This window comes from Rhinatrema bivittatum, chromosome 6, assembly GCF_901001135.1.
Source record: "Rhinatrema bivittatum chromosome 6, aRhiBiv1.1, whole genome shotgun sequence".
Taxonomy (NCBI): Eukaryota; Metazoa; Chordata; class Amphibia; order Gymnophiona; family Rhinatrematidae; genus Rhinatrema; species Rhinatrema bivittatum.
Window position 1 is genome coordinate 330,495,889 of NC_042620.1, and position 26,164 is coordinate 330,522,052.

Sequence of the window (26,164 nt, forward strand, 5' to 3'; positions counted from 1 at the left end):
TTAGTTCCTTCCAGCACTCCACCTTCCCCATGCCTAAACGCCTACAATAAATAGCTAGCACCATCCAGCCAACTAGGTCCCCCCCCTGCTTAGCCTGCTAGACAGACAGGGTTACATCAGGGACTTCTCTTCAACGAAGACTTCTAAATTACAGATTCTGCAGCCTGCCCTACAGGCCCAGCTGTTAGTCTTACGAGTAGCTTCTGTTAATAAGGAAGACTGGAGAACAGATCCAGCTACTTGAGCGACTGCATTTCCACTAGGACTTCTATTTAAATTACCCTCCCAGTTGATTCCACCATCACAACCAGTCCAACAGCCCCAGCCACGTGGCTGCCTAGGACTACTGACCTTGCTTATTAATCTCTCAGCTTTCCTAGCTTTAGTTCTTAGGATTCTGTGTGCTTATCCCATGCCCCTTAATCTCAAAAGTTAGTTTTTGCTGTCACCACCCACCCCAGGAGGGCATTCCATGCTTTCATCAACCTTTCTATGAAACCCCCCCCCCCCCCCCCCCAAACGTTTCCTGATGTTTCTTCTCCATTTACCCAACTTGGGGCCTATCATGACCCCTTGATCTAGAATATCCTTTCCCTTGAAACAGTTTGCTTCTTGTGCATTAGTAATACCTTTGAGATATTTAAGTGTCTTGATCTTATCTCCTAGGTATGCCGTATTTAGATTTCTAAGCCTCACCTCATAGGGCTTCTGAAAGGCCCTACACACCATCTCGGCCACCTATCTACATCCTTCCAGAGGCACATCATCCAGAAGTGGATACAATACGCCAGGTGAGGTCTCGCCAGCAGCCCGTACGATGACACGGTCACGTCCTCTTTTCTCCCAGTTGCACACCCCTCTTTATGCACTCTAGCATCCCTCCAGCTCTATCACCTTGTTGCACTCTTTCCTGGTTTGCCTGCCCAGGTTCTTCACAGGGGTATGGGGTATACCTGCAGACAACTGCGTGACAAGAGCTATATACTAGGGATGTGCATTCATTTCATCCGTTTCCTATACAAGCATGTAATATGAAATGTATAAAACATATGAAACAAATGCACATCTAATTGACATGTAATGGGAAACTTATGAAACGAATTAAACGAATGAAACGAATGCACATCCCTACCGTATACAGTTCTAAAAATGAGCAGTGCCTCCAGCTTATAGCCAGATTTAAATATGCTTTCAGTAGAAGAGCAGTCTTACCCCCAAAACAGCTCTAGTCTTGGAAAACACTGCATTATCTACAGTAGTAGTTGGCAGGTACTCAGCCTGCTGAATTTCCCATCTACTGTATCACCATTGACACTGCTCGTGCTCCTCTCCCCCTCCCCTCCCCCATGCCCTTACACTGCCATCTTCATCTAGAATTTTGCCCAGCTTCTCTTCTCATCTGCCTGGTCACTAACAAGTGCCACTTCTAAAGATTGTAGTCCGTGGCTGAAGGCACGATGGTGTGGAAAGGAGGTGAAAGTGGGGGTGTGCAGCTCAGGTCCTTAGCGCATCGTTAGTTCAATTTAATAGGCTTTAAACAGATAGGGACTGCAGTAAAGGCTGCTCTCTTCCTCACAGCATGGGAGGATATGTCATTGATGCTTTAAAATTCCCTTGCGATTTAGTGTCAGAACACTAACCCCTGACAACACTGACATGCATAAAAGAAAGCTCAAATCATCTCAGTCTGTACCTGTTGGGAGGAGGGCCTGCCTTCATCCGCCCTCCAACTAACGACGTCGTCAAATCCGATTTAAATTCCGGGTCGATAATGTTGTTTTCGGGCTCTCTCTCTACACTTTCCGTTCTTCCCTGCTGAATCTACAAAGAAAAAAAAAAGTCTAGGGCAAGATTTTTAGGGCACATTTCACAAAAGTGAGAGCACCAATTGCCAAGCATAGGAAATTTGGTTCTTACCTGCTTATTTTTGTTCCCTTAATATCACAGATCAGTCCAGACTCCTGGGTTTTGCCTCCCTGCCAGCAGATGGAGACAGAAAAAAAAAAGTTTCACTGATGCTGCATATAACTTAGTGTGACATCTGCAGTCTCATGGTATTGACCTGTTCCCAAACCAAGATGACTAACAACTAAGAGGACTCCAAAAACCCCTTTGAAACGAGCAGGGGAAAAGGTGAAGCCCCAAAGGCAAAAATCCCTTCCAATAGTAATCAAAGATGATATCAATGAATCCCTCAACACTCTGCATTATACATTAAATATCAGTACGAGCAGAGTCCTCCAGTGGGTGGGGCTCTGGGCTGATCCATGGTATTACAGGAATGAAAATTAGCAGGTTAAGAACCAAATTTTCCCATTCCTGTTCATACCCAGATCAGTCCAGACTCCTGGGATGTACCCAAACTTCCCTACACAGCGTGGGACTGAGACAGGCCCACTCGTAGACTCTCTCCCTAAATCCCATGGAGTCTGGAGCCCAGACATCCAAACGCTAACGTCTGGCAAAAATGTGCAACGATTTCCAAGTAGCCGCCCGACAAATCTCTTGCAGGGACATCTGTTGACCCTCAGCCCAGGAGGTTGCCTGAGCTCTCAAAACCTTTGGTACGAGGCGATCCTTACAAGCATAAGCCAAGGTAATAGCTTCCTTTAACCAACGGACAATTGTAGCTTTAGCACCTTACACCCTTTCCTCGGACCATTCCAAAAGCACAAAGAGGTGATTTGACAAATGGAAACCATTAGCAACCTTGAAGTTCCTCAACAACATCCACTGTACATCCAGCACCCAAAGTTCCTTTGCGTGAATAGCAGATGAATCCAAAATCAGGAAGGGCCAGAAGCTCCAGCGTTTGATTAAGATGGGAACGCAGAAACAGCCTTTGGGAGGAAGGGTACTGTGTGTGACACCCCAGAGTCTGAAATCTGTAGAAAAGGATCTCCACATGACAACACCTGAAGCTCGGAAATCCTTCTGGCTGAACAGATTTGCCACCAGAAAAGCCACCTTCAGGGTTAAATCCTTTATAATTGCTTTGTTCAGCGGTTCAGACAGAACTTCACACATGCCTCTCAGAACTAAAATTAAGATTAAAAGACAGGCAAATCCACCACATCAGAGGGCGAAATATTTTGCCCCTCGAAGAAAGCACATTACATCCAGGTGTGCTAAGGGCATACCCTGCACTTTACCCCTAAGACAGCCCAAAGCTGCCAGCTGCCCTCGAAGGGAGTTACAGGCTAGTCCTTTTACCAATCCTTTCTGTAGAAAACCTAAAATGTGTGAAACTGAAGCATGAATCTGTTGCACTCCCCTGCCTGGCCTTTCCATCTCAGACATTTCCTCTCAAAAGTCAAGCTGCAAGACAGAAGTGAACTGCCTGAGGAGGAAGTGATGTCATCAGGCGAGATGGCTGCCTAAAACGGACGCTCTTGTCCTGAATTTCAAATAATCCCCATTCATTTCACATACCAAGTGCTTCCTCGATAGTTTACATGCTGCTGCTGGCAGAATTAAGAGCTGGGTTGGCCTCGATAAAAAGGTTGACTTAAAACAGTTTTCCTCTGTGAGCGCAGCAGTGGCCAGACTGCTGGGGCCCGACGGTAATGCCTGCAAGACACAAGGTTTTGGAGGTAGGCTATGTTTGCAGCGTTATCGTGATTGCAGTCGCACAGTTGTGGAAGGAGTTCCAATTATGGAATAAGGAACTTCATACCAATGCAGCCAGCATAAAAAAGAAACAGGGGAAATGGCTGACATCTGCAGGGACATCACGGACTTGGGGTGCCACATGGAGGAGTCCAAGTCCAGGCTGGATGAGCAGGCTTCTGAAATGGCACGCTGGAGTAAGGCCCATATGGAGTTGCTGCAGACAAATGATGATCTAATGGCCCGAATAGATGACCTTGAAAACAGGTCCCATAAGTCGAACTTAAGATTGAGGCATGCCTAAAGAGTCTGAATTTGGGAACTACTTCCAGGTGCTCTCCAGCATTTGTACAGCGGTGCTGGGACAGGACAAGAAAACTGCAGAGGTGCCCTTGAGAGGGCACATAAGAGCTCTGGGGCCTGTGTACAATAACCAGCCAAGGTACATCATTGCTCATTTTCAGTGTTCCCCAGAAGGAAAATAAATGGGCTATACACTATGCTTAATTTATATGCTCCTAACATAGAACAAGGACCTTTATTGGATAGCATCTCTACTCTGGTGGAGGAGTGGGCAGAGGGATCTCTCATTATAGGAGGAGATTTTAATATTACAAGATATCCTTTTCTTGACAATACTGGCTCTGGGTTTGGAAGGGCAAAAAAAAAAAAAGACAGGGAGTCCTTAAAAAATGTACTTACGGACCATGGACTAGTAAATATTTGGAGACTAAAGAACCTTATCTCTTGGAACTATACTTATTTTTCACAAACACATAAGTCCTACTCAGGATGGATTACTTTCTCATAGATAAACCTCTAGTGGGTCATGTAATGGATGCTGTATCACATGGTCGGATCATGTGCCAGTCTGGTTATCTTTGAAAACAGGATGTGGGGAGTGGGGGCATGCAGTATTGGCGTTTAAGTGATAGACTTTTTAAATATTTAATGATTCTCCTCTGAAAGATATCCACAAATATCTGGTCATCAACAGCACAGATGTCGTCACAACGGGGACTTTATGGGAGTGTCTAAAGTCTACAGTTAGGGGTAAGAATCTTATGGGCAACATGTCTTAAAAAGGGAGGGAAAAAAAGGATTGCAATTTATGCAGATTACCAAATTGGAGGTCAGCCACAAGAGATCACCAGATCCTCATAGGTTGCGGAAGCTGGAGACCACTAAAAGGGATTTCCAGAAGTTAGATTTAGCCAAGATAGCATTTCAGTTAGATCTGCTCAAACAGAGGCATTTTGACTTTGGAAATAATGCAGACACCTCCTTGCAAGAAGGTTGAAAGAGGATCACCCAAAATCACATTACTAAAATAAAAGATAATATGGGGAATGTTCTATATAATTTAGGTGATATTCGTAAGCAATTCACACAATCCTATGAGGAGTTATATGACTGAAACAAATGTGACACCAAAGGGCATAGAGAATTACTCAGTGTGGAGCTTCCATTGGTGCTGGAGGAAATTTGGGAGATCCTTAAAGAAATTTCGACAGGTGAAATATACCAAGTTATTAAGGACTTAAAAATAGGTAAATCCCCTGGACTGGATGGTTTTACTGCCAGATTCTACAAAACATTCAATCCTGTTCTTACTCAGCCATTGGTCAATATGTTCAATTCTTTGAGAAATGGGGATACTATCTCATCCAATGCCAACTTAGCTGGGATAACTATTTTGGCGAAAGGGGGTAGGAATCCCACACTTTGTGACTCATAGACCCATATCATTCGTCAACAGATTTGAAAATATTGGCCAGAGTCCTAGAGATGAGATTGGGAGCAGTGGCTCCTGATTATTCACAGAGATCAATCTGGGTTCGCGCCAGGGAGGCTAGCTTCCAGGTTCTGGAATTGATCTGGATAGCACAATAGAGGAACGTGCTATCCTTTCCCCCTGTACCTGAGGCTGCTGAAGCCCCAGCACAAACAGGCAGCAAGAGAACAGCTGCCGACAGCCACACGTGTGCCCAAGGCCAAGACTACAAAGACATTTTTTGCAGAGGTATCCCCTCACCCCATGTGCCATAATACTACCAAGCACCAGGCCACCACTCCAAAAACCCCTTGGTGAAGGGCCCCCAAATTTTGCCTTGGGAAGCTTGAGAGCGACGCTCTTCAATTTGAACCCGACACCAAAGGGTTCTCCATGTAGCCCATTGAAAAAAGCCCAGACGCCTTCGCTTTCCACGGAACCATTTCAAACAAACCCTATGGATGGGAAACTTAATGGAACCACAGGCTCCTCTAAAAATAGGGTGATAAGCAAGGAAAACTTTGCTTCCCTGATCCGGAGAACAGGCGGGCAGCAGCCCAGAAGAGTCAGAGGATAGGAGCCAGCACCACTGGCTTTCAATCCTCCTCAGGAAAGGATGAAAGCACCCCAGGATCACAGTCCCGTCCCCCCCCAACCAGGGACCAGCCCACTCCTGAGTGTAAATTATCCAGCAAACCAGTCGACGGCAGGTTTTACACCCCTACCACCCGCTGGAGACAGAGAAATGCTAAGACTGCAGGTGGCACACTAGGTTATATGCAGCATCAGTGAAATGTTTGTCTGCTGGCAGGGAGGCAAAATCCAGGAGTCTGGACTGATCCGAGTACGAACAAGAACAGTCTCAGTCCTTCCGTATGCATGCACGCATGTTTCGATTGTGCATGCACGGCCGGACATCCTTACTAAAAGGGATGTATGTGGCACACACTGCAACAAAGACCCAGCACTGCCAGCAGAGGTAGCGCTCTGACCAGAGGGCTAATCCCAGGGCCCCATGCAGACAGAGTTGTGGGGGTCTCCAAGTTCCTCCTTCCCAAACCCCTCTTGCATTGTGGAGATGGAGGAAGGGAGAACCACGTACAAGAACTGCCCCATATAGGCAACCCCAGGTGTACTGCCCACAGCCCCTTTAGCCAACACCAAACTGCAGCAAAGAGGAGAAAGCATGCCTCCAGGATCAGCCAAACACCCACCACACCCCCTCAGGAAACCAGCGCAACCAGCAGCAATGGATAATGCAGCAAAATCTGCTGAAGACAGACACCTACCAGAGGCAGATGCACGGAAGCACCAGGAGACCACCCTACCAGGGGCACACCTTTGAAGCGTTGCAGCCACATGACTGCACAAAGCCACGTGCCACCCAAACACCACCGGTGGCAAAGAGTTCCCCAATCCCTGGAGCCCGTATCACAAAAGCCTGGCTGATCACCGCAGTGGCCACCACACAGAGGATGCCCACTCCTGCAGGTGGAGAGGGTAGAGAGGTAAGAAGTATCCTTAGCCAGTTACAGCTGTTTAGAGGAATATTCTGCTTCTAAGACTATGGCATCAAAGCTGCTAATCTTCCAAGGAAAACAATTCCTTTTATGACCGAATTCTCCTTATAAACCATCGTAGCTGGTCCTAATGGCCTTTTAACGTCAAACCCACTGGACTATTTGATTGCAAGACAGCGAAACAGAGAACATTGGCAGATGCAGACTTCCAGGCTCCTCATCTACTACTGTGCCACAGACCTTACTTCATCTCTGGCTTTATCCATGCTTCCCCGTGATTAAGGATCAGACAACTGAAAGATACCAAACCATGAGCCACCAACAAGACAACAGATCCCATGGCATGCAACGTCAAGAGTGCTGCAGTCGCCACATTTACGATGATCTTATGCCTGTGTTTTTCCAAGAATTACAACTTACTACTTGCTTTACAGGGGGGGAAATATAGCAATCCCCAAAACACAAAGTGCCCTCTACAACCAGGTAGTCATTGTTTTGGTGGTCACTATGCTGACTCTTAGGGAAGGCAATACTCGTCCTCAACTATGTCAGAAAAGCTGCAGACTGAGCAGGGACTAGCTGAATCCAGACAAGATAGCCTGTACCATGATCTTATTGTCCACGCTGCTGGGGGGTGAAGCATCCAGTCCCAGCTGAAGCCGCTTCTGCTTCTCACAATAAGCTTTCCACGTGTCTTCATTAAAGCCATAATTGAAATAATCGGACAAATCGGCACCTGCATGAGAGAGAAAAAGTAAGTTTGAGAGAACAGATCTAGGCAGAAAAAGAGCACATGGTTTTCAGTAGGACACAAGGGATGCCACCGCAAGGCAGATTACGGAATATTTTTACTAGATACCTAGGGAGACAAGAACGGAATTTTAACAGCTGAGCTTCACTTTTGATTCTCTCTCAGGAAGGGAATTTTCAGCCCAGAGCATACATTGAAGATCAGGACACAAACTGGTGCACACAAGATGAAATGGGAATATTGTTTATAGCACAAGAATTGGAAATGGAAAAGTCGAATACCTGTATTAAAAAAAAAAAAAAAAATACCCAAGGGGGGAAGGTGGCAAATAAAAGGAATGCTATGATATCTATGAACACACGACCAGAGACACGCTGCTCTTCAGAAAGCACCCAGGAGCTCTGAACAAAACCTCAGCAAGTTTTCTTCCCATTTTATTAGCTACAGAGTTAATTGTGCAGAATGCAAAATCAAAACTACTCGGATGTTTAGAAGATATGGACATGGCTGACCAATCACTTCAAGTTTCACAAAAACCTCAACCAAGGGCAGTAGGAGCAGACCCGCCGCCCTAGGAGCCCCAGCAGATTTTCTGGATGGGGAGGTGGTGGGGGCCTTCTCTTGTACACCTACACAAAGTCTTTTGCAATCCATGAGAGAGTGCGTGAGAGAGAGAGAGTGTGAGTGTGTGAGAGAGAGAGTGTGAGAGAGAGAGTGTGAGAGAGAGAGAGTGTGAGTGTGTGAGTGAGAGAGAGTGTGAGTGTGTGAGAGAGAGAAAGAGTGTGAGTGTGTGAGAGAGAGAAAGAGTGTGAGTGTGTGAGAGAGAGAGAGTGAGTGTGTGGTGAACTGACAGGTGGAAAACACAACTTAGGAACTTGCTGCCCTGCCTCTCAGAACTCCCACACTACACACACCCCTCTGCCAATGACCACCACAGCCTCATCCACATAAAAAAGCCCACTGGGCAGCTCCCCTCAACAGTCTTCAAGGGGAGGTCACCTGGCTTCCTCCATGGTTTTTCTTCAAACGCATCCAAATCCACTTCAATGACTGGCAGTCCGTTTATATTCCCAACAGCATCCAGGTCAATTCCTTTGGACTGTAGCTTGGCTTTTCAATGTAAAAAAACAACAAAACAAAACAAAACACAAAAAGACAAAACAAAGTGTTTTATAGTTTGATAATACAAGAGAGGTTCTTAATGCATCATGAAATTGCAGTTTCCTGAGCAATTCTTCATCCATCTCTGAGCATTAGAGAAATTACTCACTCCTGGGACACCAATTATCAGCTTAGGTTTCAAAAAATGTTATGTTTAAATCAAATTAAAATCAATTTACTGTGAGATTTGGAGCACTTAAATAATTAGTTTCAAAAAGTTAACACATATGGCTTGTCTTCTTTGTTTTTTCATGGTTTCCTTGGATGTGAAGAGGTTGCCAGAAGCCAGGCTGCTGCCTCTGCGCCTTGAGTCATTGGAGAGAGAAGGATGGAATATAGGGGCAGAAGAAAAATAGTAACTTGTGTTTTTATGACCCTTACTTCACTATGATTTACTCTTACAATATTTCACAAATATGCACTTCCTTCCGTTGTGGAACACTTGGCAACTACTTTTGGTGCCTACTCTGAATGACAGCTTCCAAAGAAGAGACTGAAAACTAAACCTTACTACTACTAACTCAGAGAAAGCATACTGGTCTCGGGAGATATTTAATCAACCACCAGACCAGGTCTCCTTCCTCCGAGACGTCACAGAAGGCCAATTAAAGAGCCCATGTGATGGCAGATACGTTACAATATCTCAAACTCCCTCCCGCTGCTCTGATGGATAGCAGTGTTTCCAAGAGATTGTCACAGGAATGGTAATAACCCCAGAGACCGCCCAAAAAGCAAGAACCCCAAGTGGCTGTTCCAGACGCAGGGGCAACCCCAAAAGTACCACCAACACAGGAGGAGGAGGAGGAGAAGAAAAGGGAGAGGATGCCGGAGAATGTAGAGAGTTAAAAGATTTTCTGATCATGTTGCAGTGGGGAGATGCCATTGAATTGATGCAAATTATTATTATTATTATTTTTTTTTTTAGCAGTATTTCAACTTAAAGAAGAAAATCAGGATTTACTGTTGAAAGAAACCAACCGAAAACAAACATTATGCAATAATGTCAACGTTAAAAACTGACCTGAAACAGATACCCCATAGCCTCTACCTGCTTTTAAGTTCAGATTCATTGGAGTTCCCCTGCAAAGAGAAGAGCATTTCCTCACACGGTGCTTAAAGCTTTGGATGTGAGTGCCATGCTGGGTAAGACCAAGGTCAATCAACTCTTACTCGGCTAATAGGTTATAGACTTTTCCTCCAGAAAAGCATCCTAGCCTCTTTTAAGCCAGACTATGCTAGTCACCTTGTTCACGTCCTCTGCCAACAGGTTCCACAGTTTGATTTCTATAATCTGTTTTGAATCTGCTGGTTGTTTCATGAAGTGTCCCCTTGGTTTAGTATTATTTGAAAGAATAAATAACTAGTCTTTCCCACAGCTATGTAGAATAGAGGGCCAATAAACAAGCTCTTTATAGGCGAGACCTTTCTGTTCGACTGATTTAATACATCTGCGACCAGCTCTCAAGAGAGCTCCTCTCTTCATCAGGTCAGCGAAGAAATGGCATAGTTATGTTGGGTTTAAATAGTGCAGAGTCATGGAGCTCTTAGGCTATCTGCATGGGCCAGTAAAGAGCATACGCAGTCAGCCTAAGATCTAGCTGACTGTATTTATTTAAACCCAGTGTAACTGTGCCCGTTCTTGGGTTACCTCAAAGAGAGGAGAACTCTTGAAAGCTCATCACAGAGGTATCGAGTTACTTCAACACAGCAAGTTTGAATATTTTAAAATGTTCATAGTAGGTAGCAGGATAAGTTAGCCATGACATTTGGGTGACATTATCCAGTGGCCCCAGACTCATCTCTCCTAGCTATCAGAGATTTTAGCTCTACTGGGTATGTGTGGGAATTCTTGCATGGGCATTGCTTTGTGAGCCTCCTCGGTCAAGCATAGAGTGGAAATTTAGCTAAATCAACTCTTCAGTGAGGCAGACAGGTATTTAAGCATGGCTAATTTCATCCTGCTATCTAAGGTAATCAAACTTGATTTTTCCCCATCGATAAGTAGGGCTGAATTAGCTATGACTCATAGGAAGTCTCAAGCCGAGGGCTGCAGCAGAGCATTTACAGAGTAAACAATCTGGAGCCCACAAGGAAAGTAGACTACCAGGTGAACAGGCTTTGCAAAACTGCTTGTCCAAATTTACTGTCACTCCTTGAGAGGCTGTCTAGACAGTAACAGGACATAAAGGTATGTACTAACAACCAAGTTGTAGCTAGAAGTGGCTGCAGATAATTTCTACCTTCAACCAAACGAAGGAACAGTTTTAGCTTCTGTATGCAGTTGTGTAGATTCTGCACCATGTAAAATTGGTGAGAAGAAGTCCATGCATCTAACATGGAGCTCTGAAAACTTTCTGCCTGAAATTATCCAGCATCCTGGGATCCTTTCCTGGAGATATATTGGAATAAATTATTTTCTTTGCTTATTTCAGGGTGGATTCCACGACAGATTGGTGAGGTAACTGGACTAGAACAAATCCCGGTATTTTTTGCACTATATTTGCGGTCTGTCGCAGTGGCCCAAGCGAGGATTTTTCTACATTTTTGTTTACAGCTGTTATAGGATATTCCGAACTGGGACAGCTGCTGGTCCCACAGGAGGGTCCAAAATTTGAAGGAGACCGAAGACCTACGTCAGAGGATCTTTATCTTTGTGCACATTCACGCCAAGCGTTTTTCCAGTTTATATAAACAATTTGAATAGGAAAGGTCTTCTGGAGGGCAGGAATGCTTTGGAGGCTCCAGTAATGGGTTAACGGTTATTCCTGACAATCTCTCTTCCAAACCCAGGATCGTGGAACACTAATCCAGGATCCTAAAGATAAAGATGGTGAATCACCTCCCTCAAGTCATATCTGATGGACAATTTCTGAAAGGTTGGACTCTACTGTAAGTGAATGAGATGAAGAACAACCTCTGGGGGGGGGGGGGGGGGGTGTCTGATGGTATAGTCACCTGAATTGGGGATACTGGTACTCTGTCTTGTGGGAGGGTGCTACCAAAACTGGATATGAGAGGAAAGAGCACCCTTTCTCTTTAGCCAAAGAGGTAAAGAAATTGTTGGTCGAGTGGCTGATATGTCCTCTGACCTTGTGTGAGTGGTGGAACTTCTTTAGAAACTAAGACAGACTCTTGTCCTTGAACGGGAAGGTGTGTTCAAGGTAAGAGGAACCAGACAACATATTGGATCTGATGTCGCTAAGCATAAGCCTTCTGCTAGCAATCTTATTGGGGTAAAGGCTCTAATGGATTGCAGGAGGTAAAAATATTACATCTCCTGTTGCTGGTATCAGGCAACCAGCAGAACGTTGTATGGATAATTCGACATGATGTCCGGAGCTTGAGGCAACTTACATGTTGATGGTGTCTAGGCCTTTAGCTTTGCTGGTGCCGAAGATTTATGCTTCAGTGGTGGCAGATGCTTTGGTATCTTTGTGGTAGTATGCTTCCATAGCACCAACTTGCCATTTTTCGAATGCTTCTATTTCAAAGGTACGGAACATGCATATGTTGATGGCACCAGAGTTTCCTAAATCAATGGGGGACATGCACTGTGCTTCAATGCTGCGGGTGTGCCTTGTGGTAATGCGCTGTGCATTGATGCACCGTGTGATGAAGTGCCATGTGTCGGCAGTGGCAAAGCACAATGTGATGATGGTGCTAATGCACTGGGCATAGAAGACTTATTTGTTGATGCAGACCGATGTTTTTCTGATGCTGGCTACTCCAGCGGCTCCAGAGTGATGCTGCTGCTTCTTCTTCGATGCAGAACGGTCAATGCTACTCAACCCCAGTCTTACTGACAGGGGGGGGGGGGCAATTCTAGCAGTTTGCCTGATCATGGTCCAAGCCCCGGGCAATGGTAACCATTTATGACCATCTGTAATGGACATTACATTGTTGCAAGGGTAGTTCTTAAATCCAGTTATTGTTGGTTTCTTTTTGCTGGGCATTATGAGGCAGCAAGGCTATTAAGAGAAAAAAAAAGATTTTTTTGAAGAAAAAACTGAAGAGAAAAACTTTCGGAGAGACTGAGTACATGTCTGTGCTATGCTCAGCCAAAAACCCCCCCCAAAAACCCCACTCTAAGTAGGAGAGATGAGTTAATTTGGTGCTACCGGATGTCATCACCCACATCATAACTAATTCAGCCCTGCTTATTGACAGAAAAAAGGCATCACCTTGAACTTATTTCATGCTTTTCCAGCCAGAGTTCAAGCTGTGTAAGATAATACAGTGGTGAAACATATTGGAGGTCGACTGAAATACAGTGGTATAGGCATGTTAAAAGTCACTGATCTAGAGATTACTATGATTACATGAAAAGAATATGGTATTCCAAGGATTAACAAAAGGAGTTAAGAATGTAGTCTGTTACTATGGTTGCCTCGATCTGGTGATATGAATAAAATGATATGTAATGAGATTTTCCAGGAGAGGTACTTGTTGTACAGAGATAGGTGCAATCTATATATATGGTATTTTAATTTGTCTCAGTCCCTCGTTTTCATAGTGTATTGACATTAGGTATCAGGCTATTTACATCATAAGGATCTACTGAGCTGTCAGGAGAAATTTGTAAGGTTTGACATTATGACAATCTTTAGGAGAGACTTATGAGCTATAGGCAAAGATTAACATTATTTCTGTTTCCATGTTGTCAACGTCCTTGCAGGGTAGTTTAAGGATAAAGGCAGAGACTTTAATAGAGTATGTGTCACTGAAACAGATTTGTCACTCGCCAAAGAGCCAAGTTTTCATGACTTTCTTGAAAGAGAAGAGATGAAGAGCAATTGTTCACCTTTGAATATCATTAAATGTCATGATTCAGAGGAACTGAAACAAATATCAGTGAACTTGGAAGATGTACTAGGGCAAATTGATAAATTAAAGAGTAGCAAATCACCTGGACCAGAAGGTATACATCCCAGAGTGCTGAAAGGGATCAAGAGGTGATCCAGGAAACTACAGACCAGCAAGTCTGACATCTGTGCCAGGCAAAATGGTAGAAACTATCAAAGAACAAAACTGCTGAACATATAGATAGGCAAAGTTTAATGGGACAAAACCAACATGGATTTGGCCAAGGAACCTTTGCCTCACAAATCTGCTATGTTTTTCTGAGGATGTAAAACAAGTGGATATAGGTGAGCCAGTTGATATAGAATCTGGATCTCCAGAAAGTGTTTGAAAAAGTCCCCATGAGAGATTTCTTAGGAAGTTAAAAAGTCATGGGATAGGGGGCAGTGTCCTATTGTGGATTGCCAACTGGTTAAAAGATAGAAAACAGAGTAGGGCTAAATGGTAACTTTTCCTAATGGAGAGCGGTAAATAGTGGAGTTCCCCAGGGATCTGTTCTGGGACCGATGCTTTTTAATATATTTATAAATGACCTGGAAATGAGGACAAGGAATGAGATGATCAAATTTGCTGAGGACACAAAATTATTCAAAGTTGTTAAATTACAAAAGGATTGTGAGAAATAGAAAGAGGACCTTGCAAAACCGGGAGATTGGGCATTCAAATGGCAAATTAAATTTAATGTGGACAATTGCAAAGTGATGCATTTAGGGAAGAGAAACCTAAATTATGGATAAGCAATGCAAGGTTCCATATTAGAGTCACCGCTCAGGAAAAGGATCTAGGTGTCATCACTGAAAATACGTTGAAATCTTCTGCTCAGTGTGCAGTAGTAGCAGCCAAGAAAGCAAATAGAAAGCTAGGGATTATTAGGAAAGGAATGGAGAATAAAACAGAGAATATCATAATGCCTCTGTATCACTCCATGGAGCGACCTCATCTTGAGTATTGTGTGCAGTTCTGGTCACCACATCTCAAGAAAGATATAGCAGAATTAGAAAAGGTACAGAGAAGAAGAACCAAAATGATAAAGGGGATGGAACAATTCCCCTGTGGCTAAAGAGGTTAGGACTCTTCAGCTTGGAGGTGAGACTGTTGAGGGGAAATATGAGAGCGGTCTATAAAATAAGTGGAACGGAATTAGTAAACGTTAATCATATTTACTCTTTCGAAAAATACAAAGACCAGGGGACACACAATGAAGTTACTCGGGAATACGTAACACTTAAAGAGCAAATTTTTTTTTTCTTTTACTCAACACAATTAAGCTCTGGAATTCATTGCCAGAGGATGTGGTGAAAGCTATTAGTGTAGCTGCATTTAAAAAATAGGTTTGGACAAGTTCCTGGAGGAAAGTCCATTAACCATTAAGGTAGAGTTGCAGAAATCCACTGCTTATTCTTGGGATAAGCACCATGGGAATCTGTCTACCCCTTAGGATCCTGCCAGGTAACTTGTGACCTGGATAAGATACTGTTGAAAACAGGATATTGGGCTTCATGGTCTGACCCAGTATGGCAAGTCTTATGTTCTTAATTCTACCTTGTTTATTTTAGAAACTAAAGGGATTGGTTATGATGTAACTAACTCAAAGACCAGAGAACCGAACTATTCCTCACGCCTCCACTCCTCAAACTCTTCTACCACCTCAACTGTTAAACTATAAGAAGCAGCATAAGGCCACTTTCTGATCAGCACTTATTACTGGCCAGCTACAATCAGTTGATCGCAGGCTGCCACTTTGTTTCCAGGGTTCTCAAGCTAGTCCTCGGCCACCCAGATTTCCAGAAGATTTACAATGAATATGCAGGGGGGGGGGGGGGGCAAGTGCAAGCAAATCTCTTCTCATGCATATTCATTGATCTCCTGAAAACCAGACTGGCTGGGAGGTCTTCAGGGATCTGGGTTGAGAACCACTGCCATACAGGCCATTCATCGTCAACTCTCCCTCAAAAATACATTTCTTAAAATATCAAGATCATCAATTACGAATTTGCAGTATAACATGACAACCTACCATACCCAGCTCCAGAATACATACAGGTAGGAAGATGCTCCAGTTTCGATGTTGCCAATGGTGACTTTCACATCATCCTCATCACTGTCGCTGTCACTATCTTCATCCTCACTCTGAGGGGCCTGGAAGGGACGCGAGCACATTTCTGTTCTTATTCCGCACAGCACTGTGCAGTGTACACAATACAGCACCAGTCACGCAACATGAAACAAAGTCAAGTCAGCATGCTGTGAGGTCAACAGGAGAAGCAGATAAGCAACTTCATGACAGTCATGCAGGTTTCCCTGGGTGAGAGAGAATTCTTGCACGAACAACCTCAGCGGTAAGCGTGCCCCACCACCGAGTGACAGACAGATTATGGTTGAGAATTCAAAGATGGAGAGGGAGCACTGAGCACCCAGACAAAAGAAATGCAAGTTTGCTTACCATAAACTGTGTTTTCTGTAGCTAGCAGGATGAATTAGCTGTGCTGCATGGGGTGATGACATCAGGGCGGCGCCGGACAGAGCTGTCTCTCAAAGCTTAAGGCTGTTTGCCCAACTGGGCATGCGCAGTAGTTCCTTCTAGAAGTCTTCACAGTTCACATCCAAAGTGAAAAAAAAGTTATCCAGCGTGCGTGGAGATGCTGTCCAGGGAGGAAGGGCAGGAATGCATAGCTAATTCATCCTGCTATCTACAGAAAACACTATTTACGGTAAGCAAACTTGCTTTTTGTTTTTGTCGATAAGCAGACTGAATTAGCCATGCTGCATGGGGAGTCCCAAGCTGAGGATTGTAAACAAAATCTCTTGGGGGGGGGGGGGGGGAAGAGTCTAGTAATGCTATTTTTTTTTTTTTTTTAAACAACAACCCGGACTCCTCTGTGGGCAGCATTTGTGTGGATGAGATACGATGCAAAATTGCTCTTCCCATTGCAGTAGTGCAACGTGAAGGTATGGATGGACAACCATGTGGCCACTTTGCAGATGTCCTCAATGGACATTTCCTAGATGTGCTAGGGAAGCTGCCACTGCTCTGACATGGTGTGCCGTCGCTGGATGTGAAAGAATAAGGGATTTTGTTGTATAACAATGCTGAATGCAGGATGTAATCCAATCTGAGAGAGTTTGCTTTGTAACGGACATCCCCAATCTGTTTGGGTCATAAGACACAAAGGGTTAGGAGGACCTCCTATGACTTCCAAGGCCCTCTTGCAGTTTAAACTAATGCAATTTCCTTTCTTGCTCATGCATATGCGATTTTGGAAAAAATGTGGAAAGCATAATAGTCTCTGCTTTTCACATAAAATCAGTCTATCTTTGACAGGAACTTTCGGTGGGTTCGCAAGACCACTGTCATAGAAGAACTGCAGGTAAGGTAGGACGTGTACTAGGGCCTGGGCCTGCAGTTTGCTTACTCTTCTTGCTGATGTAATTGCTGCTAAAAAGACAACCTTCCAAGTTAGGTATTCGAAGGGTGGCTCCATCAGACTCTGTAATACTATGTTAAAATCCCAAGGCACAGGAGGCTTTTGTATAGGGGGCCTTAAGTACAGAAACGAGAGGATGGTACGATAAGGAACTTCCCTCCTCTGAGATGTGATAAGTGGATATTGTACTCAAGTGTTCTCAAATGGAAGATGTTGCGAGACCTTTTCCAGAAAGGAAGTGGAAATAATCCAACAGTAGTCTAGGTTCACATGCGAATGGTCTTATGGATCATTCTTTGCACCAACTGGTATATCGTTTCCTTCAGAAGGAATAGTTACGAGCGGGTGGGATGGTTTCTATGACGACTGACCTCTGATAAGTGGAAGCATGCTTGAGTGACGTGAGCAGGGAAGGATCTGAACTCAGACTTTGCGAGGGCTCTGTTAAAAGTCAAATGAGATATGCATGCCATGTTTGTCTGGGCTGTGCTGGGGCTATCAATATCTTGGCTCCAGCTCATATGCATTTCTGCACTGTTTTTGCCATGAGTGGAATAGTAGGGAGGGCATAGAGAAGTCCTTGGGACCAAGAAATTAGGAAAGCATCTGGGTATTTCCCTATATCAGCTTGGGTAGAGAGAGCAGAAACAAGTCTGTTCTGTTCAATTGCAAAGAGATCTATCCAAGACTAGCCCCAGCGGCAGAACAAGTTGTCTGCGACGGTTTGATTAAAAGCCCATTTGTGAGGTCGGAAAACTCTGAGTCGGTTCACTTCTGTGTTTACGATCCCTGGAAGGTAGACCACTTGGAGGATGGGCTGGTGGATCTTTGCCGAATTCCAGTTGACTAAAGTCTCTTTGCAGAGGGTCCAGGTCCTTGTTCCCCCTTGTTTATATAATACATTGGTTGTCGGTAGGAATCATTATGTGCTGAGCATGAAGTACATGCTGGAAAACTTGTGAGGGCATGATGTACTGTTCTGTGCTCTACGAGTTTTGGCAACACGATTGCTGAGCAACTATAATCCTTGTGTTCTGAATTGTAGAAGATGTGTACCCCAGCCCCAGGTGGAGGCATCCATGGTCAGAATAACTTTATTTATTTATTTATTTATTTAAAGGCTTTTATATACCGGAGTTCATGCACTAGTGCATACCACTTCGGTTTACACAGAACAAGGAACAGAAAATTACATCAAACAGATTGAACAATTAAACAAATATACAATTACATCCAACGATTGGGTATAAATAACATGGGTATAAATAACTTGATGAAGTTATGGCTGAAGTGGAAGTCCGGCTTCCAGTATGCTCTGGCGCAGCCATCAATTGATATTTATTTTCATTAAATCTGTTATTACTACCCTTGTCGAGAAGGGCTGGAGGAACTGATTCCATTGCATTCTCAAGTCCCACTGGAGTCGCCGCATACGGAGATGGGTCAAGGGAACTACGTATATTGCTGCTGCAGGTTCTGGGGCCCGAAGTTCTAGAATTTTTGCCAGATCCTGGAATTTGAGCCTAGTTGTTGGGGGGAAAAAAGCCATAGATAAGGTTGCATCTATTTGGCCCCTATGAACTGAGTTGTTTGAGTTGGTTGCAGATTCGACTTCTCATAGCTCATGACAAATCCAAATTACTCCAGACACTGGATGGTTAGCACAGTCTGAATGTAGAATCTCTCGAGGGGGCTGTGATCAACCAGTCATCCAGGTAAGGAAAAATGCAAATTCCCAACCTTTGTAGGTATGCTACTACCACAGCTAGACATTCTGTGAATGCTCTTAGGGTTGACGAAAGGCCAAAAGGGAATACTTTGTATTGATAATGCTTGTCTCCCACTTTGAAGCAGAGGTACCAAGAAGATGGGTGCATAGAGATATGAGGATAAGCATCCTTGAGATCTAGGAAGCACATCCAGTCCTGTGGTTGGATAAAGGGTAGGATAGTGCCTAGGGAGGTCATCTTGAATTTTTCCTGACAGAAATGTTTGTTGAGATTCCTGAGATCCAGGATAGGCTGGGAATGAGGGAATGAGGAAGTATTTGGAATAATTGCATGGGCTAGCTCCTGTATGGCCTTCTGCTTGAGAAGGGATTGTACCTCCTTGTTGTAAGAGATCCCGTTGGGTTGATCACATAGGGGAGCGCGGGGGGGGGGGGGGGGGGGGTGTCAGAGGTTTGTTTTGGAAATTGAGTCCGTATCCCCTGCTGCACTATTGCCAGCACCTACTGGTCCGATGTTATCTTTGCCAAGAAGCTGCCTCCCAATCCTTGTTATCCGCTGTGGCAGAGGTTTCTCTTAAAAATCCTGCTGCAGTTTGCGATGGTTGCGTCTGCAGCCTTCTATCCCTTTGTCTTCCCCCTCTGTTGGGGAGACCGTTGCTGGGGTCGTGGTGACTGGAATGGAAGCAGGTGGCAGCCTTGATAGGATCGATAAGGCCTCCATGGAGAGAATGGCTTTCTGAATTGCGAGTAGAAGTGGCATGAGGTGGAAGATTGATCTCTCCCCACTAAAAAGCAATTGTATTGCCAGGCTCTGATCCCTTATTTAGGTGACTGTTTCTTTTAGCTTGTCCCCAAATGAATGTTCTCCTGAGTAGGGGAGATCAGCCAGTTTTTCATGGATGTCTTCGCGAACTCCACTGGCTCGGAACCAGGCCATCGGCATGCTGCAATGAAGGCTGCAGAGCTTCTTGCTACCATATCAAGACCCTCAAACTGCCACCCTCCATGTCAAGAAGGGGATGTGAGACAGTTTCCTCACCCTCTGCTAACTGTACAAAGATTTAGCTGCTAGAGGCATTTGTAAAGATACTGCACTATGTAAAATTGGGTGTTGCTGTATCCTAGTTGATATTAATAAGTGATATGTATACAAAATAGTTACAAAACTATATTTTAATCAAAAATATCAAAACATTTTATTATACATATCTATAACAAAATCCAATCAACATCCCAACATGTCACACAATATCAAAATCACACCGTTAATAACATCCACCACCGTACAAAAACACATACACACAGATAAAATTACAAATATTCTATTCCTCTCATGTTTTGCACATTACTGCTTCTTCAGGGAAGGATTACATAGCCTCAATGTTAGTTATAAACGACAGATTTGAAATTGTATCCTCCAATGCTTCACATTATATAGACATCTTCAAACCACATCACAGAGGAGTATTCATGTGTAAATTCACTCCTTCAGATCTTCAAAAATACATCATTGTTATCAAAAAGGTTTTCAGTTACATCATCATAATAAAATATTTCCAATATTCAGTTTAACACAATGCACTGAAAAAACAAAACCTCCTTATTTGGTTAATATTTAAGGATCAATGTTCCAAATATTTTTTTTTAAAGACAAAAAAAGCATATCCCCAGACATCTCATATGTATAAATCTCAAATGACTTGCTTCTAAAAAAACAAACAAACCATAAAATCAAACTCTGCTATACATCGCCACAATACTATCAAATAAAAATGTTAAAAAAAACAAAATTGAAATATACCACGTCTATAGTGGCATCGTCAGAAAAATGCTCACCACAGATCAGGCACCATCATGGTTTCCCAATCACATGTATGAGAATATCCAAGCATTAAATACAGACGACACCCAATCAGATTCCCAGAAACATTCAAAAACACACAAGCCAGTCAATCTTATTTCAACCATTGGAAGTAAGAGTCTAAGGTGAACATCAGCGCTGTTCAGCCTGCAAAAGCAGTTTATTAAATATCCCCACCATGTTTACTCACAAATCTGTTGCAATACAAAAATACAATTTAAAAAAAAAAAAAAATGGGAGTTCAGCATCACGTTGGCACTGATGCCAATGCTCAACTCTAATGGAGCATTTGCAGTTGCATTGCGAATCTGACTGCAGTGCTCCATAATCCGTGCCTTAATTTTTCTCGTCGTAGAATAGACAAATGACCTAGTATCATACACGGTAAGAGTCCTTTCAAATATTTCTTTACCAGATACCAGGTGAGTAAACGTGTGCGCACCACCGACGCCTGCCTGGCCTTCAACACACGACGCCATCTTCTTCAGCGCTTTATGCGAAGTTACAAGGGGCCATCCTGGGCCCAGCCCTTTTTGGAGAGGCTGGCTGGTGCTCCAGTGCATGGGGGGGGGGTTGGCCCAGGCCTCTCCGAGACAACTGCAAGCGAAGGAGCTCCCATCCTACCTCTTCTGGAGATGAGGGGGTGGCCGATGGAGGAGTTGAGGTGTCCTCCACCCAGAGACTAGCAATTTTTTCGGCTCGCTGCCTCTACTTCCTGGGCAACATTCTCCCAGTGTCATGGTAATTAGCCTGGTCGTGATCCAGGCCCAGGCATAGGTAACAGTAGTTAAGGACATTATGTGGTCACAACTACAATATCTGAAATCTGCAGTTTTCCTCTGCGCCGCAGTAGTTTAGTTTATTGTATTTCTATACAGTCACATCAGACGTGCCTTCACAACGGTTTACAGGGTTTAAGACATATAATAAATACATTTATAAAATAGTAATAACTAACTCTGTTAAAAAGTATGAAATAAGTTAGTTATTAAAAGCTGTAAAAGTAAAGTAGGTCAATTAAAATATAAAATTAAAACAAATAATCAAAATCACAAAAACAGCAGACAAACCATAAAAGACTCAGCCCAATTAATTCAACAGTGCTGGTATAGCTGGTGCTTTTTTGGGATTGCTGAAGCAAGAAAAAATATTATAAAACCAAGAAGGAATCGGAGACAGATTCCCTATCCAGGCGAAGTGCAGATGACGAACTACTGAGGAGATTTCTAGAAGGCTCCCTTTGCGCGAGAACTACCGCGCATGCCCAGCAGGGCAAAAAAGCCTTAAGCTTTGAAAGACAGCTCTGGCTGGTGCCACCCTGATGACGACATCACCCCATGCCGCACTCAGCCCTGCTTATCGACAGAAAAATGCCGTAAGGCAACCCGACTTCTAGGTGACACTGTCAAATCATTTCCTCTCTCCGTGCCTCAGTTTACCCAGTGGCTATTGAGCAATCATAGTACATTTTATTCTTTTATTTATTTATTTACATTTAGCTCATGGCAAGTTGCATTCAGGTGACTCGCCTTTAACTATCCTTTGCGAGGTTCTCGTGTCGGGGTAACAAAAGTGCTACCAGACCATCCACATGTCTATCTCTGAGGTACTGAACTGTAACTTGTGTAACTCAAAAGAGTGTTGCTTTCTAAATCCAAACTCTTGCTGGTACCAGGATGCTGCCGCCAACAATCTGTCTGAAGGTACACCTACCTGCTCCGATATGTGTTTGTCTTCGGTGACGCCAGTCCCGCCCTCCTGAGAGAGATCTTGCAAAGCGTGAGAAGACTCCAAGCGTCTAAGACAGACATTAACAAGCACGGATTAGGGGGGACATATACACCTGACATTCTTCCTCCGAGCTTGCCTCCATGGGTGCTGCGTGATAGCTGCAGTCCCACACACAGAGGCAGGACTGACGCACGCAGAGTTCTACTGAAGAGCTGTGAAACGCCTCACCCACCCCTGCAAGAAGGTATTCTACTGTGAATTTCTCTCTTCACTAAAAGACTTCTTCAGGTTTCTGCTGTTACCCTGAGATCACTTGCTCCGTTTTCGCAGAGTAAGACAGAATCTGGCCCCTCATCCTTTCCACTTTATCCAAGAGGCGTTTGCAATTTAAAATATGCCAGATGTACAGCACGACTACAAACTGGGAAACTGCAGGGAGCGAACCTACAGCCATATTAAAAAGTGCACCACCTCCTACTTCCCTCCCCCCATCCCCAGAAAACACACACCTAGAAAGAGGTTTTCTTTTTTGAACTGAGAGCCACTGGCAGCATGGCTGCCTTTCACTTCTCCTCCTCCGCCATTTTCTCCGCCATTCAGTTGGTACACTCATGTTCTTGTAAGCTACCCAAGCTTAAAATCTGCTTCAGACAGCAGCAAATCATAACTGCTCCTAGCCTCAGGTCCTACAAACTACTCGTGCAGGCCGGCTCTACAGCTTCCGGGGTTCTCGACACCAATGTGGTCCGAGCGTGACTGCAACGATAAGCGAGGGACCCGGCAACACAGCCACAAGCACCCAGGCAGTGCTCCGGCTATATTCCGGCTTTGCATTTGTCCGCAAGAGGTCCTGATGAGGATCGACACAAGGAGTGCCACATTGTACTTATGTCCACAATGCTGGGAACACTCTGTATGAAGAGCTGTCCAAATGTTTAAACATAACCTTCTCAAAAAACAAAAAAGAGAAGCCTAATGACTCTCTCTTGTAATTGGAAATTATTTTACAAAAAAAAAAAGTGTTTCTAGCACTGTTGCTTCAAGCCATTACTGTAGTGTAACAAAATGATGAAAGCTACAGGGCTAAACCATGCATTGAGAGGGCAGTGATGGATTCAGGGGGGGGCATTGACCTGGGACCCAAACCTAGAGGGGGAAACCATGCAGGGTCAAACTAAGGGGTAAAGGGAAATAGGTGTGTTGGGGGAGGAGAGGCGCAGGTTCATGACCCTGTCAATCCATCTTTATATAAAGGCTGTTTTCATCTGTTTGCACTACACAGATATACTTGTGATTACAGAGACAGAAACAGAGAAAAATGATTTCTCAGCAGGAAAAAAAAAAATAAAGATGAAAGAGAATAAAATCTTACCCAGAGAGCGCACCATCTTCTCGTCTACCAATGTTGTCATCTACAAATATCATGATCGAATAGCAGAGAGAGAGAGAAATTATTCCGCTGGCTAGGACAGCAGATAACCTGCATTTGCATAAAAAGTTTAATCAAGGGAGCTACAATAAGACACAAAAACCAGAAGGAGCTGCTTGGCAAAATAGACAGTTTTAAAAGCCAGGCATTTGCAGCAGGCTTGGGGGGAGATGCAGTATGTACCGAACAGTGCCAGCAGCACACCAGGACGAGGAGCACACCTTGTTTACGAGGCTGGGAGGAGGGGGAAACCTCTGGGGATAGGAATGTCCCCAGCCAGCCTGTGCCTACCATGCAATACACTGAAATACAGCTGAAGCAGCAGCAGCAGCTCAGGTGAGCTGAGACAGATGAAGGCAGTGACTCAAGTCTGCTGAGCGCTGATAAAACAAGCTTTAAGCAGCACAGGAAATGCACCAAAACGCTTTCAGAGGTGTCTGTAGTCCAGCCTCGCAGCTCTTTTACCTGGGAAAAGAAAGCCCCCAACCCTGCCACCAGGAACTGAAGTAGGAGGATGTTCCGAGACTGAAACCAGAGCATCGTCATTGCTGTTTTCAAAAAAAATCTGCTTCTCTTCTAACGTCCTACCCTATTTGTCTTTTGAACCAAGGACTCTCACAGCTTGCCACCAACAGGTCCAGTTATCCACTCTGCATATTCATAAGTTGTATAATCCACATATGCATTTGCATTGCTTGGGTATCCTGAACACTGGACCTGTGGGTAGTCCTAAAGGACCAGCATTGAGAACCTATGTTCCAAATTATTTTAATTCACCATTGGAAGTTTTTTTTTTTTTTTTTTTAAAGAGATCTTAATTCAAATAGCAAAACAGTGAAAGAAATGGAGTGTTCCTGGTCTGCGATCACAGGCCTGTATAATGCGCTGACACTCACTGTCATCTGGCATTTCTCTGGCCAATGCCTTGCAAAAAGTCCTCTCCATCCAAAAATGAGCACTGGGACTTCTAGGGGCGCTTTACCTACAGGACCCAGCGGCCCTCCCGAGCGTGCAGCACGGCTGCAGGGGATGCCAGGAGGGCCACGGACGAAGCTGCTGGGGCTACCCTTCCTCTCTCAGTGCCACGGCTCTTTGCTCCTCCACCCCCAAGATCCCAGGACAGGACATCAGGCTGGGCCACCTCCACCATAAAACACCCCCTAACTGCAGAGCCTCAGCCGGGACCACCCCCCCACAGCAACAGCCCTAATGCAGGACCTCAGAGCGGCAGGGCCCCGTCCCAGAACCTCAGCCAGGGCGCCCTCTCCCCTGTCCATGGGGGGGGTGCATCTTCCTGTCCAGATGCCCCAAAGCTTTACTTTAAGTGCGATCCTAGCACGCAGCCCCCCCCCGGCCCCATCCCTCCCGAGGGGAGCCCACGGCACCTACCCCCGTACAGCCAGTGCTCCTCCTCCTCCTCCTCCGTCTCCCGGCCGGCTTGCGGCGCCGAGCTGCTGCCCGCGGCCATGGCTGCGCTGGAAGGAACGGATGGGGCTATAGGGCCAGGCCCGGTGGGGGGGGGGGGGAGGCAGCGCTCCCCACAGCTCAGAGCAGAGGACCGAGCCCCCTCCGCCGCCGCTGCCACCTCAGCGCCATCCCGAGGCCCGGACCCCGCACCGCCGTCCCCGAGCACCGCGGGAGCACTGCCCGGTCCTAGCGCCTCCCGCACCCTGCGGAGCCCGAGCCGGTCCCAGCGCCTCCCTTTTTGAGCACCCAGAGGAGCCCGGGCAGGTCTTAGCGCCCACCGCACCAAAGGGAGCCCGGCAGGTCCCAACGCCTGCAGCACCAAGGTGAGCCCTGGCGCTGCCCCCATCCAACGTACAAAGCCCCAGGTAGGTACCAGCACCTTCCGCGCCAAGCACCTAAGGGAGCCCGGGCAGGTCCTAGCGCCTTCCTGTATGAGCACCGAGGGAGCCAGGGCAGGTCCTAGCGCCTTCCTTTACAAGCGCCTAAGGGAGCCCGGGCAGGTCCTAGCGCCTTCCTGTATGAGCATCGAGGGAGCCAGGGCAGAGTCCTAGCGCCTTCCTTTACAAGCGCCTAAGGGAGCCCGGGCAGGTCCTAGCGCCTTCCTTTACAAGCACCTAAGGGAGCCCGGGCAGGTCCTAGCGCCTTCCTGTATGGGCACCGAGGGAGCCAGGGCAGGTCCTAGCGCCTTCCTTTACGAGCGCCTAAGGGAGCTCGGGCAGGTCCTAGCGCCTTCCTTTACAAGCACCTAAGGGAGCCCGGGCAGGTCCTAGCGCCTTCCAGTACGAGCACCGAAGGAGCCCGGTCAGGTCCTAGCGCCTCTCTGTTCCAGCACCGAGAGGAAGCCGGG

General features: G+C 45.3%; 1 protein-coding gene across 2 annotated transcripts in view; it reads right to left on the reverse strand.

Annotated features, from left to right (window-relative positions):
- The window catches only part of LOC115094538 (pre-mRNA 3'-end-processing factor FIP1-like), a 60,135-nt gene extending 34,528 nt beyond the window's left edge, over window positions 1–25,607 (reverse strand). Inside the window, exons 1-8 of one of the 2 annotated variants that reach the window (XM_029607687.1) lie at window positions 25,240–25,607; window positions 23,794–23,833; window positions 22,404–22,488; window positions 15,693–15,814; window positions 9,837–9,895; window positions 8,654–8,764; window positions 7,509–7,639; window positions 1,694–1,821 (exon numbers count right to left, since the gene is read on the reverse strand). In XM_029607687.1, the coding sequence (XP_029463547.1) occupies window positions 1,694–1,821; window positions 7,509–7,639; window positions 8,654–8,764; window positions 9,837–9,895; window positions 15,693–15,814; window positions 22,404–22,488; window positions 23,794–23,833; window positions 25,240–25,318 (755 nt within the window). In that variant the 5' untranslated portion in view covers window positions 25,319–25,607. The remainder of the gene's footprint in view (window positions 1–1,693; window positions 1,822–7,508; window positions 7,640–8,653; window positions 8,765–9,836; window positions 9,896–15,692; window positions 15,815–22,403; window positions 22,489–23,793; window positions 23,834–25,239) is intronic. The other variant, XM_029607688.1, reaches the window with a different exon arrangement.
- Between the last annotated feature and the right edge of the window lie 557 nt (window positions 25,608–26,164).